At 45.1% G+C, this 18,964-nt stretch overlaps 1 protein-coding gene across 4 annotated transcripts in view; it reads right to left on the minus strand.

Annotated features, from left to right (window-relative positions):
- The window catches only part of CALCOCO2 (calcium binding and coiled-coil domain 2), an 88,259-nt gene that overhangs the window by 34,729 nt on the left and 34,566 nt on the right, over nucleotides 1–18,964 (minus strand). For 3 of the 4 annotated variants that reach the window (XM_083147053.1, XM_083147051.1, XM_083147050.1), the window contains 6 exons: nucleotides 12,626–12,667; nucleotides 6,569–6,706; nucleotides 3,425–3,562; nucleotides 2,633–2,694; nucleotides 2,092–2,182; nucleotides 1,090–1,185 (listed from right to left, as the gene is read on the minus strand). In XM_083147053.1, the coding sequence (XP_083003179.1) occupies nucleotides 1,090–1,185; nucleotides 2,092–2,182; nucleotides 2,633–2,694; nucleotides 3,425–3,562; nucleotides 6,569–6,706; nucleotides 12,626–12,667 (567 nt within the window). The remainder of the gene's footprint in view (nucleotides 1–1,089; nucleotides 1,186–2,091; nucleotides 2,183–2,632; nucleotides 2,695–3,424; nucleotides 3,563–6,568; nucleotides 6,707–12,625; nucleotides 12,668–18,964) is intronic. The other variant, XM_083147052.1, reaches the window with a different exon arrangement.

Raw genomic sequence — 18,964 nt, forward strand, 5'->3', positions numbered from 1 at the left:
GATTGGCTGGCTGTTTATCACTCTCCCTTTTATCACTTTTGGGGCGAGATGTATTAAACCCCGGTTTTACCGCATTTTCCGATGTATCAAAACCTGGCCGCACCGATACCGCATTGTAGGGTATCGCCTATGGGCCTCTTTTCGCCGCCCTCCGCCTCCGACGCAAACCCGCCGCCTCGCCGACCCCCCCTCTGGCTTGCCTTCCTGAAGGGTCCTCCTGGACCCTGGAAGGTAAACCCCTCCTCCCCCCGAGTGAAGCAGCCGGACATCCTTCCGGCTGCAGGGGGGAGGAGGAGGCGCTGGGGACAGCCTGCTTAGCTGTCCCCGGCGTGAGGGGAGCAGGAGGTTGACGGAGATCCCCCGCACACCACAGTACAGGTATCGCGGGGGGCCTCCGTCACCGCACCGCGATGCCAGCCGCATATGTTAGTACATATGCGCTGGCATCGCGGCGGGGGGCCGCAAAGGGCGGCGAAGTATTTTAATACATCTCGACCTTGAAGCTAAGTGCATCTGGCCATATATCTGTTATTTTAAGAAGGTGCTAAATAAAAGAAGTAGATTCTGATTGGTTGCCCATAGTAACCTCCCAACCTCAATAGAACTCCTATATTAGTAAATAAACCCCTCAGTGTTTAGTGGGCCCTGTGGGCATGATCTTGGTATTGCAATGGATCTTTAACTATAAGCTACAGTATATAGCCATTGTAAGTATAGTACGGACACTCATTTTTTAATTTGCAAAGATATAGCGACGTCACTAATTTTATTCAATGCAACCTATGTTTTATTTTTAGTAACTTTAAGAAGACAAGTGGGCAAACAATATTATGCAGTCTCCTGAATATACTGTATTATTTGGAAGGAAATGGCTGATTTAATGCATAGCAAATTATGTGTAAAATAACTTTTTATAGTTTCTGAAAAAAGAATAAATACCGACGTGGAAATGTTATGCATTGGAAAATATAACGGTGTATGCAGAAGCCCAAAATAAGAGAAATACATCTTGCCCTTATGCACCACTGTTGTATGTATGCTGGCCATTGCAGCTCTTGTACTTCCTCCTATTCATGTATGAGCACTTACCTCATGGTCTGCTCTCTGTTTAATGAGATCTTGTTTGCATAGATTGAATGTTGCAGTCATGATGTCCAGTGCCTGCTGCTTGGCAGCGATTTCACTCTATCAGAAGAAAACTATATTTAGTGATTGCTGTCATTGTTACCAGAGGGTCCTAGCTAAATGCAGCTAACTGTCCTTCACCTGTCTGCATTATGTAGATACAGTATGTGTGTCTATGGGCCTTATTCTTGTTCACTCTTTCTGACAAAATACTTCTTAGATGGACAAAACCATGTTCACTGCAGGTGTGGCAGATGTTACTTGTGCAGAGGGAATTATATTTGGGTGGGGTTTTACTTCAAAGTGAGATTTATATTGCAGTGTAAAAATAAAGCAGCCAGCATTTACCCTGCACAGAAACAAAATAACTCACCCAAATCTAATTATATCTGCACATTTTACATCTGCCCCCCTGCAGTGCACATGGTTTTGTCCATCTAAATAGGAATATACCTAGTGTGCCCTCTCACTGGGACGCACGTGCGTGAGAGATGCTCACGCATTCCAGTCAGATGGAGCGCCGGCTCACCAGCAAGGGCATTCTGGCGAGCCCATGCGCTGGCTGAGAGGCGCTCCATCTGTATATACATGTGCAGACTGTTCTGAAACCACCAAGTACCTGCTGTACGGTATATTCTGTGTGTTCCCCCTTCACCAAAATGCCTGCCACTTGTTATATTCTGTACATCAGGGCCAGATTAAGGGCTCAATTGGTGCCTCTCTCATACTTGGGAGGAGGGGGGGGGGGTGTTGCCCCTGGTGGTGAGGGACTTGCTTCTGAATGTACACATAGTTTATGATTGGAAGCCACATGCACTGGATTTGCCTATTACATTGATCATAAATCATTAGAATTGGTCCTGGCCTACAAGCCCGAGGCAGCCCTGAAAGTGCTTTGGCACACAGTTTGGGAACCACTGTCCTAGAGTAATCCCAAAGCTTGCTTTCATCATGTCAGAAACTCACCTGCAAATTGTTCTTTTCAGCAACAGGCTTCTCTAGTAAGACTTCCCTTTCCATCCTTTCTGAGCGTAATATTTGCTCTTTATCTTTGTATCTTAAAAAAAATGAACAGATTATATATATATATATATATATATATATATATATATATATATAAAAATACATGATCAGCCAGCTGCACACTCAAAAATGGATAGTTAGGAAGGAAATATTGTTTTATGGATGCAAATGATTTTATATTATATTATTAACGGCTGCCTGAATAACAGCAACTTGCATGGCAGATATTGCAAAGGCTGAAGGGAATCTTTCAGGCAAGGCAGCGGATGACCAATCACGCATTCTGTAGTGCCAGCTTCAGTAGGCCCTATTGTTTTAAAGCACACTGAGCCTACCAGACATTCTACATGACTAATTGGTGTATGTGCAGTGCGGTCATCTGCTGTTAATCGCTCTGTTGCAAAAATGTCAGCTTTGTATACAAACACGAAGCAGGCCCAATATACATATAACATATATAAAACCATAATCTTTGTATACACACTGTGCCAACTCTGACTCCATCGTCTCCGTCTCTTCTTCAAGTAGCTTCATTTGATTTTGCAGCTTTTAACAAACAGGAGATACATAATATGCTAAGGTGTATGAAACAGTAATGAATACACATATTGTACTAAGAGTGGAACTGTAGTTCTGGGGGTTATTTCACTAAAGTTACATTTGAATCAATTTTATTCACTGGTAAGAATACCGATACAAGCATCCCGATGCTGGGAATCCTGTCAGGGGTCCATTAAGTATAGTGGCCCTCCCCCTGCCCTCTCCTAACTCTTCCTCCCTACATCTGAACCCTAACCCTCCTTCTAAGTGAATAGGGCTTCCTACAGCCTATCAGCCTATCCTTAACCTTCCCCCCTTCCCCCATGCAGTCTAACCCTAAGTCACCCCATATTTACTTATGGGATGCTGGTAGGGTGACCAACTCATCCCTTTAATCCGGGACACATATTAATTACACAGGTTCTGTGGCAGTTTAAAACCAGGTGAAATGAGTCTTGAGGTGTGGCAGTTTAAAACCAGGTGAAAGCCAGCCACAGAACCTGTGTAATTAATATGTGTCCCGGATTAAAGGGATGAGTTGGTCACCCTAGATGCTGGCAATCTGTAATCCGGTGTCAGTATCCTCATTGCCCGCTAGTGGGGATGCCGGCGTTGGTATTCTGACTGCCTTCATCCCAACCGCCAATATGTTAATTTCATACCCTGTAGTTTATATATATATATATATATATATATATATATTATGCTATGTGTAGCAGAGGCATTGTTGAGATACCAAATTTTCCTTATGTTGCTTTTTGATCTCTTCCTCAAGTGTCTGGATCTTGTCAGCCTGAGTCCGGTTGTTGCACTGCAGTAAGGAAATGGTGTCTTGTAGAGCAGACTTATCCTCGGTCAGCTTCTGCACCGTCTCCTGCAAGTGACAACACTCTGTCAACATTAAACATTTTCAAAGTCAATTTTAAAGTAAGAACATGAGGAGCTGCACATGAGTAGAGATGCAAGGGTATAGCTATCACACTTATACTGTCATTTTACATTTTCACTACTAGGCAGTAAGTATTGGCATCACTGAATGCAACGGATGCTCTCCCATCTTCTGTGCTTGTTACTGCTATTAGTTCCTTGATCATGTTATCCAGGGGCTAATATTTTATTTGTTTCTCCAGACTGTATAAGGCTTAAGCTGCCCATACATCATACAGCTCCTACCTGACATTTTTCAAACACAGGCCCTTATTAAGATCTGAGCTCAGTACAAATTTGTTCTCAAAATTGTCAAAATCATGTGCACTGCAGGTGGGGCAGTTGTAACATGTGCAGAGAGAGTTAGATTTGTGTGAGTTATTTTGTTTCTGTGCAGGGTAAATACTAGCTGCATTATATCTACACTGCAATTTAGATTTCGGTTTCAACACACCCCCATACCTCCCAACTGTCACGATTACAGCGGGACAGTCCCGATTTTCGGGTCCTGTCCCGCTGTCCCACCCGCGGCAGGCATTGTCCCGCTGCGGGGGGTGGCAGTTGGGAGACCCCCCAATCTAATAGAATAGACGCTGTGCGCATGCGCACAGCGTCTATTCTCTATGAAAATGAGGTCGCGGCCTCATTTGCCCTCATTTGCATATGCCTGCCCCCTTTTCGGGCGCTCGCGCGGCGAAGTATGCACCCCATCCAAATTTAACTCTCTCTGCACTTGTTACATCTGCCCCACCTGCAGTGCACATGGTTTTGCCCATTTTGAGAACAAATTTGTACTGCGATCAGATCTGAATAAGGGCCACAGTCTGTGAGATGGCAGGTAGGAGCTGATTGGCTGGCTGTTTATCACTCTCCATTTTATCACTTTTGAAGCTTAGTGCATCTGACCCTTAATGTCTGATCTGGCTGCTTGGAACAAAAACCTGGTAATATCTGAATGACAGTTTGTCCGTCTTTCACCATTTCAAAGCAAATGGTCAACCGTCATTTGCTTTCATCCATTGCCAGGTTTATGTTCCAACCAGCCAGATCAGACAGAGCTGCAGTTGGATACTTATGCAAATAGCATTGTTCAGTTTTTAATAAAAAAAAAAATCTGCGGACAACTAATGAATTATAAGTGTGAAAATGTACTTTAACAACCTACTATTCATAATGAAATACTCTGGAACAATGTGTATATGTGTTATTTGTAAATCAGATAAATCTGTTGACTTTTCATGGTGTTCAATGCTTTTACATTTTGTATACTTGTGTAAGCAAACTTCATCTCAGAAATGCTTTTAGTAGTCTGATTTTGGTGCCTTGTGTTATAATGCATCATTTTATCTAGGAGTGGAACATATGGATGATCGTCAGTGGGGATGTGGGTGGTCAGAATACAGATGCCAGCATCCCAATGCTGGGAATCCTGACAGAAGTCCAGAAAGTATACCCGCCCTACCCCTCCCATCTACTAACTCTCCATCCCACAAGCTAACCCGTAATGGCCAAGCCACAATACAAATGCTTACAAATGGCTTTGACCACAATCGGATGTATTTTCAACCTGAGAAATTTACAAATCTGACGAGTTCTCAAGATACTTTGTTTACCAGCAGCCAAATATGGATGACCCTGAAGCATTTGTAAACGTTATTAAAAATAACGGTACTTGTGTAGTGTCACGGCGGTACTGGGATCGCATCACATCGCATGCAATTTGCGTACGATGCGATGGTACTTGTGTAGTTTCATGACACCACTGTGTAAATCGCATGCGATTTGATTGCGTGCGATACGGTGCAATGCGATTTAGCACACCTCCACTATCCACGTCACCTCGAAGCGTGGCGAGCGCATGCGGTACGCGTCCTCCCAATCTGTTCATACCCCCACTATCCACGTTGGCGTGGAGTTGATTTTATAAAGTGTGGTGAGCGCAGCGAGCCCCTGCTGGGGACGCAGAAAACAAGCCTGAAGTGTGGCGAGTGCACGTGGATTACTTGATGTGTATTCTGCGTCCGCTCGCCAAGCTTCAGGCTCGGTGGCTCGCCACACTCTATAAAATCAACTCCATGCCAACGTGGATATTGGGGGTATGAACAAGTCGGGAGGATGCGTACCACGCTTATGGGTGACGTGGATAGTGGGGGGGTGCTAAACATGGATAGTGGGGGGGTGCTAAATTGCATTGCATCGCATGTGATTTGCGTGCAATGCGATCTGCGGGCAGTGGCGCCGCGGAACTACACAAGTACCATTGCCTCGCAACTAAAATCACAGGCGATCGCATGCAATGCGATCCCAGTGCCGCCGTGAAACTACAAAAGTACCAAAATATCCAGCCCCTGGCTCTTTGTGCCGGTCCTGTTTCTCGAAATACAGGGGACAAAATAACTGTGGTCCCCTGTATTTCAGAAACCAGCACCAGACCTTTGGACCGGTCTTGATTACAGAAATATGGGGGACAAAGAGACCAGCTCCTCCCAAAAATGTTTGTTACCAGGACTAGTCCAAGAGCCCAGTGCTGGTTTCTGAAATACAAGGCGACCACAGTTATTTTGTCCCATGTATTTCTAGAACCAGGACCATCTCAAAGAGCTCGGGCTCGTGCATTCGCACCCATTCGATCTTAGTACATTTCCCTACAAGTGTCTAACCCAAACCCTTGCAACTGATCTATAACCTTCCCCCTCCTCTGCAGCCTAATTTCCCACACACCCCAAGCTAACCCTAACACACCTGCATAATTACAAATAAAATACTGCCAGTCTGGATTCCAGCATTTGTATACTCATCAATGTTGGGATTCTGGCACCAGTCTTATGGCCGCTAGACGCGATGCCGGCATCGGTAATCTGACTACCAGCATCCCAGCCACCAAGATGCTAACCTCATTCCCCTATAGTTTATATATTCTATGCTATGTGTAGCACAGGCATTGTTGAGATACCAAATTTTCCTTATGCTGCTTGCTGATCTCTTCCTCAAGTGTCTGGATCTTGTCAGCCTGAGTCCGGTTGTTGCACAGCAGTGAGGAAATTGTGTCTTGTAGAGCAGACTTATCCTCAGTCAGCTTCTGCACCGTCTCCTGCAAGTGACAACACTCTGTCAACATTGAAGATTTCCAAGGTCAATTTTGAAGTAAGTACATGAGGAGCTGCACATGAGCACAAGGGAATGGCTATCACACTTGTACTGTAATTTTACATTAGCACTACAGTTGGTATTGGCATCACTGAACGCAACATATGCTCTCCCATCTTTTGTGCTTGTTAATGCTGCTTAGTTTTTTGATCATGTTATTCAGGGGCCACGGGCCAGAGATATCAAGCTTCAAAAAGTGATAAAGTGGAGAGTGATAAACAACCAGCCCCTAACTGTCATGTTAACGACTGTTGGAAAATGGCAGTTGGGCGCTGATTGGTTGTTTGTTTATCTCTCTCCACTTTATCACTTCTTGAAGCTTGATATATCTGTCCCTAAATCTCCACATTCTGCATGATTATTGGTTCTCCAGGATTTTTAAGGCTTCCTCTCCTGTGCTTGTCATAGTTTAGTCCGACTCAGTGTAATGATCCTTTGTTCATGTTAATCTTGCCCTTTCTGACCTGGACTCTCTTTGGAGTCAACTTCTCTCTCCTGCACTGGCCAAAGAGGTCAATTCTATTGTTTGCGAAGGGTCTCAAAGCTGGCAACAGCACCCAAACGCGCACGCTTCATGAGTGAAATCAGCCCGATTTGGCACAAAATTGCTCAGAGCCCTATGGGGCAACAAGCACTTTGTGTAAATTCAGGCCACCTCAGATTGTATATCAGATTTTTTCTTTAGCACAGCCTGGTCCAAGGTAAGGCTGCTTATTGGTCCTTGGCTTGTCACTGCCTGCCCCATGACTTCACATTTGGCTCCAACATCCTGCTAACATTTAAATCTGCCTGCCGCCAACGTTTTCATGTGTACTTCATCTTCTCTGTAAAATTCACAGATACTGCCTTTCCTGCTTGGGGTTCTTGAGTACCTTTGAGCATATAGGGCCTTATTCTAGTTCACTCTTTCTGACAAAATCCTTATTTGATGGACAAAACCATGTGCACTGCAGGGGGGCAGATGTAAAATGTGCAGAGAGAATTAGATTTGGGTGAGTTATTTTGTTTCTGTGCAGGGTAAATACTGGTTGCTTTATTTTTACACTGCAATATAGTTCTCACTTTGAAGTAAAACCCCACCCAAATCTAATTCTCTCTGCACAAGTAACATCTGCCCCACCTGCAGTGCACATGGTTTTTCCATCTAAGAAGGAATTTGTCAGAAAGAGTGAACCAAAATAACCCCCATAGTGCTGTATGGGGAAGGCACCTTCTATAGGTCAAAAATTGGCAAGGTATTTCACTCCATATGAAGTGGAAAAAATTATTTTATTCTTCCCCAATATTATGAAAGTGATATCAAATACTCTTATAACTAGTAGCTACGGCGAGGAATAGAATTTAAAAGTATCCAACGAAAGAAGAAAAAGTATTCCTCTTACAGGCACTTATACAATATAATGATCAAACACTACACTCCCTAGGTCTTAATGATACAGCCCTTTCCTGGTTCTCATCTTATCTATATGATCGCTCTTTCAGTGTTCGCTTCTCTGACTCTACTTCCTCTTCACTACCTCTGTCAGTCGGAGTTCCACAAGCCTCAGTCTTAGGTCCTCTGCTTTTCTCAATCTATACTTCCTCTCTTGGCAAACTAATCAGCTCTTTCGGATTTCAGTATCACTTGTATGCTGATGATACTCAAATCTATCTATCAACCCCAGAGTTGTCACCAATGGTTTTGAGCCGAGTCTCTAAAGGCGGGATGTATTAATATACATCGCCACCCTTCGCCTAACAACCGCCGCGATGCTGCCGCATATGTACTAACATATGCAGCTAGCATCGGGTTGCGATGACGGAGACCCCCGCGATACCTGTGATGTGGTCTGCGGGGGTCTCCGTCACCTCCTGGCGGCTGCCACGCCCCCCCTGCGTCTCCTCCTCCCCCTGAAGCCGGATGTCCTCCCGGCTGTGACACCTGGGGGAGTAGGAAATCAAAGGAGGACGGGGGGGGGGGGGGGGCGGCGCGCGGATGGTGGACAGCGGGCGGCAAAAGAAGTCCATAGGCTTCTATAGGGTATCGCCACTCTCTGGCCTAGCGAAAACAGGGCGGACGGGTATTGATACATAGGAAAATGCGGTAAAACAGTTGTTTTACCGCATTTTCCCGTTAGTACATCCCGCCCCCAATGTCTCTCTGCCATCTCATCTTGGATGTCTTCTCACCAGCTCAAACTCAATATTTCTAAAACGGAATTACTTATATTCCCGCCAACTACGAACAGTTACCATCCTGACATCTCCATCGCTGTTGACAACTCGACAATCTACCCTACCCCACAAGCTCATTGCTTAGGGGTCATCCTCGACTCAGATTGAATGTGGGGAAGAAAGGACAGGTCAGTCTCCAAATCATGTTACATGCATCTAAAAAACATATCCAAAATACGACCCTATCTCACACAAGACACTACCAAATCTCCTATCCATGCACTCATTATATCCCACATTGATTATTGCAATAATCTCCTATCTGGTCTACCCAAGAACAGACTCTCAGCACTGCAATCCATTTTAAATGCTGCTGCTAGTTTGAACTTCCTTGCAAGATGCTCATCGTCTCCTGATCCACTCTGCCAGTCCCTTCATTGGCTTCCTGTATCTTACCGTAGTCAACATAAAACACTTCTACTCCTATATAAAGCTATTAACCATAGAGCACCAGCATATATCTCTTTACTTGCACAATAAGACGCTCTACTAGTCTCCAAACTTTCAAGTGTTCCCTGAAAACTCACCTCTTCAGGCAAGCCTATCATATTTAAGTATTACACACATAACCCTCTGAGGCACTTATGCATGCAGGGCCGTTTCTAGAGGCGGACAAGCCGTGCAGCAGCCCGGGGCGCCGCACGGCTTGTCCGCCTCTGAAACAGCCAGGGCGCCCGGCAGTCTCCCCCCCAACACCCCGTAGCCGCTTCCGCCGCCGCCGTAGTCTCCCCGGCCGGCCCGACTACACGCTGGAGAGGGGAGGGAAACGCATCGTGCGTCTCTCCGTCCCCTCGCTCAAGTCACTGGGCTGCCGCTGTCAGCCAATCAGAGCTCGGGCGCGAGATATGAATGGCTGACGGCTCGGCTCAGGTACACACACTGAAGGGGAAGGAGAGAGGCAAGATGCGCTCCCCTCCCCTCGGAAGCAGCATAGACAAAGTGAGTTTGGCACTGTGGGGGCATATATTTGTGGCACTGTGGGGGCATATGTGTAGCACTGTGGGGGCATATATTTCTGGCACTGTGGGGGCATATATTTGTGGCACTGTGGGGGCATATGTGTAGCACTGTGGGGGCATATATTTGTGGCACTGTGGGGGCATATATTTGTGGCACTGTGGGGGGCATATATTTGTGGCACTGTGGGGGCATATATTTGTGGCACTGTGGGGGCATATATTTGTGGCACTGTGGGGGCATATATTTGTGGGACTGTGGGGGCATATATTTCTGGCACTGTGGGGGCATATATTTCTGGCACTGTGGGGGCATATGTGTGGCACTGGGGGCATATATTTCTGTCACTGGGTGCATATGTGTGGCACTGTGGGGGCATATATTTCTGTCACTGGGGGCATATGTGTGGCACTGTGGGGGCATATATTTGTGGCACTGTGGGGGCATATGTGTAGCACTGTGGGGGCATATGTGTAGCACTGTGGGGGCATATATTTGTGGCACTGTGGGGGCATATATTTGTGTCACTGTGGGGGCATATGTGTGGCACTGAGGGGGCATATATTTGTGGCACTGTGGGGGCATATATTTGTGGCACTGTGGGGGCATATGTGTGGCGCTGTGGGGGCATATCTGGCACTGTGGGGGCATATTAGTAAACGGCATCAGTTGTGCGGCAGCGGCACATGGGGCATAATGTGTAATGGGCATTACGATGTGGGGAGTATTGTGTAATTGCCATCACAGTGTGGGGTCTAATGGGCAACTTGGTGTGCGGTGTAATGTGTAATTGTCATCACGGTGTGCGGCGTAATATGTAATCGTCATCACAGTGTACAGCGTAATGTGTAATTGGCATCACGGATAAATAGTGTATAATGATTTAAGTAGCCTGTCATTGTTTGGCCTTGATCTGTGAGGCGTACTAGGTCACTGTGTGTGGCCTTCAGCCCGCCAACTTAAGTGCGGGAGGACAATAACAATTCCTGCAGCAACCAATGTCTGGTCATGCAGGTTGCAAAAGTGTGATATAAGGTAATTGTTTTCCTGCTAGACCACGCCTTACATTAAGCCACACCCCTTTTAAAATTAAGCCACACCCCCTATACCGCGCAATTTCTATGATACCATGTTATGTATTGGGGGGGCGCATTTTTTTTTCTTCGCCCTAGGAGCTAAATTGTCTAGAAACGGCCCTGTATGCATGTTATAGATTCCCTTCTGGACCTACAAGCTATGCTATTACTGATGCCATGTGTTTTCCTCCTATATCCATATAGATTGTAAGCTTGCAGCAGGGCTCTCCTACCTCCAAGTCTGTCTGTTGTTACCCAGTTTGTTTATCACTGTCTACTATTGTAAAGTGCAACAGAATCTGCTGCGCTATATACGAAACTGTAAATAAATAAATAAATACATTTGAATATGTCACATCAGAATCAGTTTTGTTGACCAAGTATACAAACATATACAAGGAGTTTTTTTCCTGGTTTTCCACATCATTTAAAAAATACATAAAACTAAACAAGAATTTAGATACAGTCAATATTCAAACAGTAAATACACCATTCAATGAGAAGAATTAGAAATAATTATAAAAATGTCCCCAATGCCCATGCTAATTATTTAACAAAGAAACCGCTTGTGGTATATAAACAGTTTGAATATCTAGATGTTTAAGTCCATAAATAGGACCCTCATATAGGAGGAGTGATTGATAAATACCCGTGTTTGAAGACAGATGGCGTCACTGACGTCAGACCTGTATATCATCGTTTAGTGTCATCTGTCAAACAACGACTATCAGAATTTAAAATAAATTAATTGTGTACTTTTGTTTTGGTTGCTGTCGGAAGTGAGCAAGTTTGAGCTTTTTCTAACTATGGAGAAAGTGCAGTACCTATTGGTGATTAGATTCTAGTTTTTTGATGGGAAGACGTGTGAGGAAATCAAAGATATATTGGAAGCAGTCTATGGGGGCCTTTCACTTTCGATGACAACTATCAGATATTGGTTCAATAAATTCAAGCGTGGTCATACATCTGAGCATAAAGCATGAAGGGCATCTTGCCCTAACAGCAAAACAGTGGCAGGCTGCACCGACTCCTATCTGACCGGAAGAGATGGGCTGCCTGGTCTCCCCTGCCATATCCCCACCACCATACAGGGTCCCGGCGCCTGTACAATGCAAATGAAAGTATTGTGCATGCGGATACCCCCGACTTCTATGGGCTGCTTCGGCTGCAGCCCATAGAAGCCAGCTAGGGCTGCACAGTAAGGCAGAAATGTACTTCCTACAGTAAGCTCTCTGCTTATCACAGCCCCAGATGGAGGAAACACCACCCAATGGGACTTCTTTTATTGTAGGTGACTCGCAGGTAGGACTTCTAATAGAAAGACTCTGCCAGTGAAGACGGTGCAGTCTCACGGACTACATCTGACTTCACTACAGCTGAGCAAGGTGATAGATTTTTACTGCCGGGGCTGCATGCCTGCAACCCATATGTAAAATCACAGTATGTGTAATTCCACAGCAGCTGAAATGTCACAGAATGCCAACCCTGCTATATTTTTATCCTCAGAGTCATGGCTATATAATACTGAGCAATGAAAATGTATAAAACTGTTTTCAAAAGCCATGTTTTTGGCCAGCAATGACAAATGTGACTCTATATGAATAGACATATTTTACCTTAAGTAAGATACACTCTTCCGTTGTCTTCATCATCTCCAGCTGTGGAAACATAAATAAAATATTACAAGAAAAAATATGCAGGCATTAAGAGGTTGAGATTAGGCACTTGGAAGAGGGTTCGTAGTTATGTCTTAGCCATAGACACTGCCACAAGTGCTAATGGATCCATCAGTAGTCATCATCCGAACTGACGGACCCGGAATATACAATTGGAGCCGTCGTACCTGGTAAATAAATCACTGCCAGACTTCTAGAACCATTTTATTGACATTATATCATGTTGACATTTTACTAGTGTTGTCAACCTGGTCAAAGACAACATTGCGGACATGCTGCACATCGACATTATGACCAAGTCAACATTCTCATGTCCACATGAGATAAGAGAGCTGATGGCTGCATGCAACTATAATGCTCTTAAAACCAGGAAATAAAGGTGCCATTTCAGAGGTGTATTGTATTTGCAACTGCAATTTCAGATGCTGCCTAGCTGTGAAAATATGCTAATGAGTCAGCGGCTGCCTTGTGTACCGTGACATCCACCACCACATAGGTACAGAAGACGCTACATCTGGAACATTGGCCGCGCCATCAAACTTCTGAGCAACCCTATGGTGTCAACTAGTACCTGTTCTGATAATAATACCACTTTTACACCAGAATACCGGATAGGACCCGGGAAATCGAACACGGGAAATTGCCAGGGCATGCCCTGCCATAGACCCCATTTACACTGCACTTCAATCCGGGTTATTCCCGGGTAAGGCCCTTTCACACTGAAAACGGATCAGCCCTGTCTTTCCTTGCTGGTGTCATTAAAAATGGACCTTTGGGCTGTTTGAGATGAGGTCACAAGAAAGGGAAAAGGGAGGGGGTGGGTTCTGCTCCCAGCATTGCAGCAAAGATGGCAGACGGAGTAGCTGTGTTGCAGTTTGTGCTGTACTTTTCAGCAATTGAGAGTTTGAAGCAGCTTCTCACCCTGTGCTACTTGCTTCACACTTGGAGTAGGAGAGCACAATTCTTGGCTGAGAGGTCTAGATCTCGACACCAATATTTGTGCCGCAGGAGAGCGCTGATATCATCTAGCCTTACCTCCATTTTGAGGCTGACGACCATGCGGGATCGCAGGATCTGGGTCAGAGAGCGGTGCCACGGAGAAGCTTTCATGCAGACCGTGGAATCTTTTCAGGAGGAGCAGTGGATGGCCCACTTCAGGATGTCACGTGCTACCTTCTATTATATCTTGGATCTACTTGGACCAGTCCTGACTATGCAGACCACCCACTACCGTCGGCCCATCAGCCCAATGCGGAGATTAGCCATTGCCATTTGGTGGTATGCTACCCCTGGGGAGTACCGCACAATCTCCTGTTTGTTTGGAGTCGGTATTGGCACTGTCTGCAGGATCATTTACCAGGTGACACAGGCCTTTGTGGATACCCTGTACCAGCGGTTCATCTGTTTGCCGGAAGGACAGCGCCTTGATGACACCATCCAAGGCTTCCAGAGGCGTGGTTACCCGCAGTGTGCAGGTGCTATAGATGGGACCCATATCCCCATCATTGCTCCCCGTGACAACCCTGCGGACTACTATAACAGGAAGGGGTGGCATTCTATTATACTTCAGGCTGTTGTGGACCACCAATACCGGTATGTACATATTTACAGTTTCCTTATTAGGAACCTTTGGAAATGAATTTTAATAGCTCTAACGATTAAAAAAAATTTTTTTCCCCATTTAGTTTTACAGATGTCTTTATTGGCTGGCCTGGGCGTGCACACGATGCTAGAGTGTTTGCTAACTCTCAGCTGTATGAGATTGGTGAGGACAAGCGTGGGGGATGGCTTTTCCCTAGACAGGTAAAAATATATTGTACACATTTTTTTTCTCTGATGGACCAGACTTGCCTGCCTGTTCCTCTCCGTGCATGATTGCTATCACCTGTGGTAATACACTTTTTTTTTAAACATTTACAATTAGCTCATCGCAGGTGATTGCAATCTTGCAAGGACAGGATCAGGTGTGATGGGCCCATGTTTTTTATTTATTTTTATTCTACTGTGGTTTAGACGTGTGTGGTTTAGACGTGTAATATTTCTTTATAGTAACTATACACTTAAGGCTGCTTTGTATAAATAGTGACATTCGATATTTTTTTTTTTTTATAGAAATCGATTTTCATAGATGAAGTAGAGATCCCAGTCCACATAATTGGGGATGCTGCTTACCCTCTACTACATTGGCTCATGAAGGGATACACACAAAATGTTGAGTTGTCCACGGAAAAGATAACCTACACCCACACCCTAAGTTCTGCTCGTATGGTAGTGGAAAATGCCTTTGGCCGGTTAAAAGGACGTTGGCGCTGCCTGATGAAGAGGAACGATGTGGACCTACAGTTGATGCCCCACGTAGTTGCAACCTGTTGTATTCTACATAACATTTGTGAAATACAAAAGGACCACTTTCTTCCAGAGTGGAATGTTCAGGACACAGGGGGCAATCCTGAAGCAGCAGATTATGAGGGTGAGCATGTTGGCAGTGCAGAAAGAATCAGGGCCACCATTGCAGCAAACCTTCCCTCAATGATTTAAAATAAAAATCAGTCAGAAATCTTCCAGTTGTTTGCTTTATAATGAAAATATGCATCAAACTGTACATACATTTCACATCTTGTTTATAGATGTTATTCATAATGAAAGACAAAGATATGAGAGTCCAACTGGGAATAGAGAACAAATGTAAAACTTTGTACCCATACAGTTTAACGTCATAGGACACATTATAAAATAGAACTGTATAAAATGGTGTCTGCTCCTATAGAGAATCACACAAATATTAACCCCTTCCCGACATTTGACGTACATTTACGTCATGGCCGGGAGGTACTTCCCGACACATGGCATAAATGTACGTCATGAGTTTAAACTGTCACTGCGTCTCGAGACGCAGTGACAGAGGGACGATGTCTGCTGTCCCTGACAGCAGACATGTCCCTGCATGCCCAGGGGGGGCTGCGATGCCGCCCCCCCGTCGGCGATCGCTGTGATTGGCTGTTCAGTGTGAACAGCCATTCACAGCGTTTTCCTGTGTTACCAGCGAATCAGACGCTCGGTAACACAGGTGTCAATCACCGCCGGGCGTCAGGGGGCATGAGGGGGTCATCGGTGACGATGACACCTCACCCCACCCTCACCCCACCTGCCCCCAAGGCTGTGATTGGTCCGTGGGACCCACGGACCAATCACAGCCAAGGCGCGACATTTAAACTGACGGTGACTGCGCTGCAGACGCCATTCCGGTCTGGAATAGCGTGCAGAACGGTCACCGTGCCTGCCTGCCGTGAATACCGACCTGATCCTTGCTAATACTTACCTGATCCTTGCAAATACCTTACCTGATCACCTTATCACTGCTTGTAGCGTGCTGGACGCTTCCTGGATCTGACTTCCTGAGACTTCCTGCTGCTGCTGCAGTGTGATAGAGAGATAGAGAGATAGAGAGAGAGATAGAGAGAGATAGAGAGAGATAGAGAGATAGTGACAGAGAGAGCTATATTTTGTGTCTGCTACCCCCCCTTTTTGGGGGTGCAGGGGTTTTCTATATATAAATAACTGTCAGTGCTGCTGCTGCAGTGTCATACAGTGATAGATAGTGATAGATAGTGATAGATAGTGAGAGGTAGAGAGATAGAGAGATTTGTGTCTGCTACCCCCCCTTTTTGGGGGTGCAGGGGTTTTATTTTATATATATAACTGTCAGTGCTGCTGCTGCAGTGTCCTAGAGTGATAGATAGTGATAGATAGTGAGAGATAGAGAGATAGAGAGAGATAGTGACAGAGAGTGATAGAGAGTGTATATTTTGTGTCTGCTACCCCCCCTTTTTGGGGGTGCAGTTTTTTTTTATACATATAACTGTCAGTGCTGCTGCTGCAGTGTCCTAGAGTGATAGATAGTGAGAGATAGTGAGAGATAGAGAGATAGAGAGAGATAGTGACAGAGAGTGATAGAGAGTGTATATTTTGTGTCTGCTACCCCCCCTTTTGTGCTGATCAGTATATCTGTGCTGATCAGCAACTTTTTGGGGGCGCAGAGGTTTTTTTTTTATATATATACCTGTCAGTTGCTGCCAGTTGCACTGTCAGTTGCACCAAAGGTTGTACACCTGCTGTCCCTCACTGGTAATCAGTGTCGCATCACTGATCACCTTTTTTTTTTTTTGTGAGTGCTGTGGGGTCTTTTTTTAATTTTTTTTTTACACACACTGATTTTGTGGGTGTCCTGTGGCCACTGTGCGCCGATCAGTGACGTACATCACTGATCAGCTTTTTCGGCACAGGGTTGATCAATTTTTTTTTTTTTTTTTGATCAGATTCCTGTTGCCTTTGAGCGCTGTTCAGTGACAGACGTTACTGACCAACATCTGTGCTCAATTTTTGGCGCAGGACCTTTTTTTTTTTTTTTTAACCCCTTCAATTTTTTATTTTTAACCCCTTCATTTTTTTTTTTTTTTATTGGTATAAAGTATTTTTTTTTTTCTGCACCACATACACACTACACACTACATACCCCCCGGATTGAAATAAAGTTTGTACCCCCCCCTACACTATACACGTGTTGAAACATTTCACTACCAGTAACACAAAAATAAAAATGGCATCCCAAATGTCCTCCCAAATGTCCTCCCAGTCATCCAGGAGAATGTATTCAGTGGAGGAGGCATATGCCATGCTTGCCTCTGACTCTGACACAGGCAGTGATGCAAGCGGGGAATTTGAAGGATTCGTCTTAAGCTCCTCTTCCTCCTCTGGTGATGAGGGACCCCCTCAAAGACGCCCCCGTAGATCAGCTGAGATTCCCCCCCCAATAATTGATCTAGTATGGACCCCACCACCAGACAATTTTGAGCCCCAGGTTCCTGAGTTTTTGGCCATGCCAGGAATCCAATTTGATTCCACAGGTCTCAGAGAAATTGACTTTTTCAAATTATTTTTCTCTGATGATTTTATAAATTTAATGGTGGACCAAACTAATTTATATGCCCAGCAGTTTATTGCTCAAAACCCCACGTCATCATTTGCTAGGTGGACCCCTGTAGATGCAGTAGAGATGATGACGTTTTGGGGTCTGGTGTTTCATATGGGCATAGTAAAAAAGCCAGAAATTAGGCAATATTGGAGTACAGATGTTCTGTACAGTACTCCATTTTACCGTATGGCCATGCCCCGGACTCGATTTGAGACAATTCTTAAATTTATACATTACACCGATAATGCACAGTGCCCACCCAGAGATGATCCCACCTTTGACCGGCTATTCAAAGTCAGGCCGGTCATTGATCATTTCAGTGCCAAATTTGAAGAGGTGTACATCCCTGAAAAATTTATTTGTATCGACGAGTCCCTTATACATTTTAAAGGAAGGGTTAAATTCCGCCAGTACCTTCCCAGTAAGAGGGCAAGGTATGGCATAAAAATGTATAAACTGTGTGAAAGCACCTCAGGGTACACCCACAGGTTTAGGGTTTATGAAGGGAAGGATTCAAGAATTCAACCGCCAGAATGCCCCCCCTCCCTCGTAGGTGTTAGTGGGAAAATTGTCTGGGATTTAGTGCACCCCTTCCTGGATAAAGGTTATCACCTCTATGTGGATAACTTTTACACTAGCATCCCCCTGTTTAAGGCCCTTGGTTCAAGAGGTACAGCAGCTTGCGGTACTGTGCGCAAGAACCAAAGAGGCCTCCCAAAAACGCACATTGCCCAAGTAATGAGAAGGGGTGAAAGCAGGGGAATATGCAACGAAAATATGTTGTTGGTCAAATATAAGGACAAGAGGGATGTCCTTATACTGACAACAATTCACGGAGACAGTACCACCTCCGTCCCTGTACGAGGTACCAGTACCCACACCTCAAAACCTAATTGTATCCTGGATTACAATAGGTACATGGGCGGAGTGGATCTTTCAGATCAGGTACTGAAGCCGTACAGTGCCCTGCGGAAAACAAAAATCTGGTACAAGAAGGTGGCCGTGTATATCATCCAGATGGCACTGTATAACGCTTACGTGCTATTCCGTTCTACCGGCCAGAGGGGGACATTTATGCACTTTCAAGAGGAAGTCATAAAGGGCCTAATATTTGGGAACCAGCAGGCAGAGGGCCCCAGTACTTCTAGTACTGGCCCCCGTATTGTACCAGGGCAGCATTTTCCTGATGAAATCCCCTCCACTGGAAAAAAGGGCAGGACACAAAAAAGGTGCAAAGTTTGCTATAAAAAGGGAATAAGAAAGCAAACTATTTTCCAGTGTGACACTTGCCCCGACAAACCCGGCCT

This window comes from Crinia signifera, chromosome 6, assembly GCF_055691185.1.
Source record: "Crinia signifera chromosome 6, ASM5569118v1, whole genome shotgun sequence".
Classification (NCBI taxonomy): domain Eukaryota; kingdom Metazoa; phylum Chordata; class Amphibia; order Anura; family Myobatrachidae; genus Crinia; species Crinia signifera.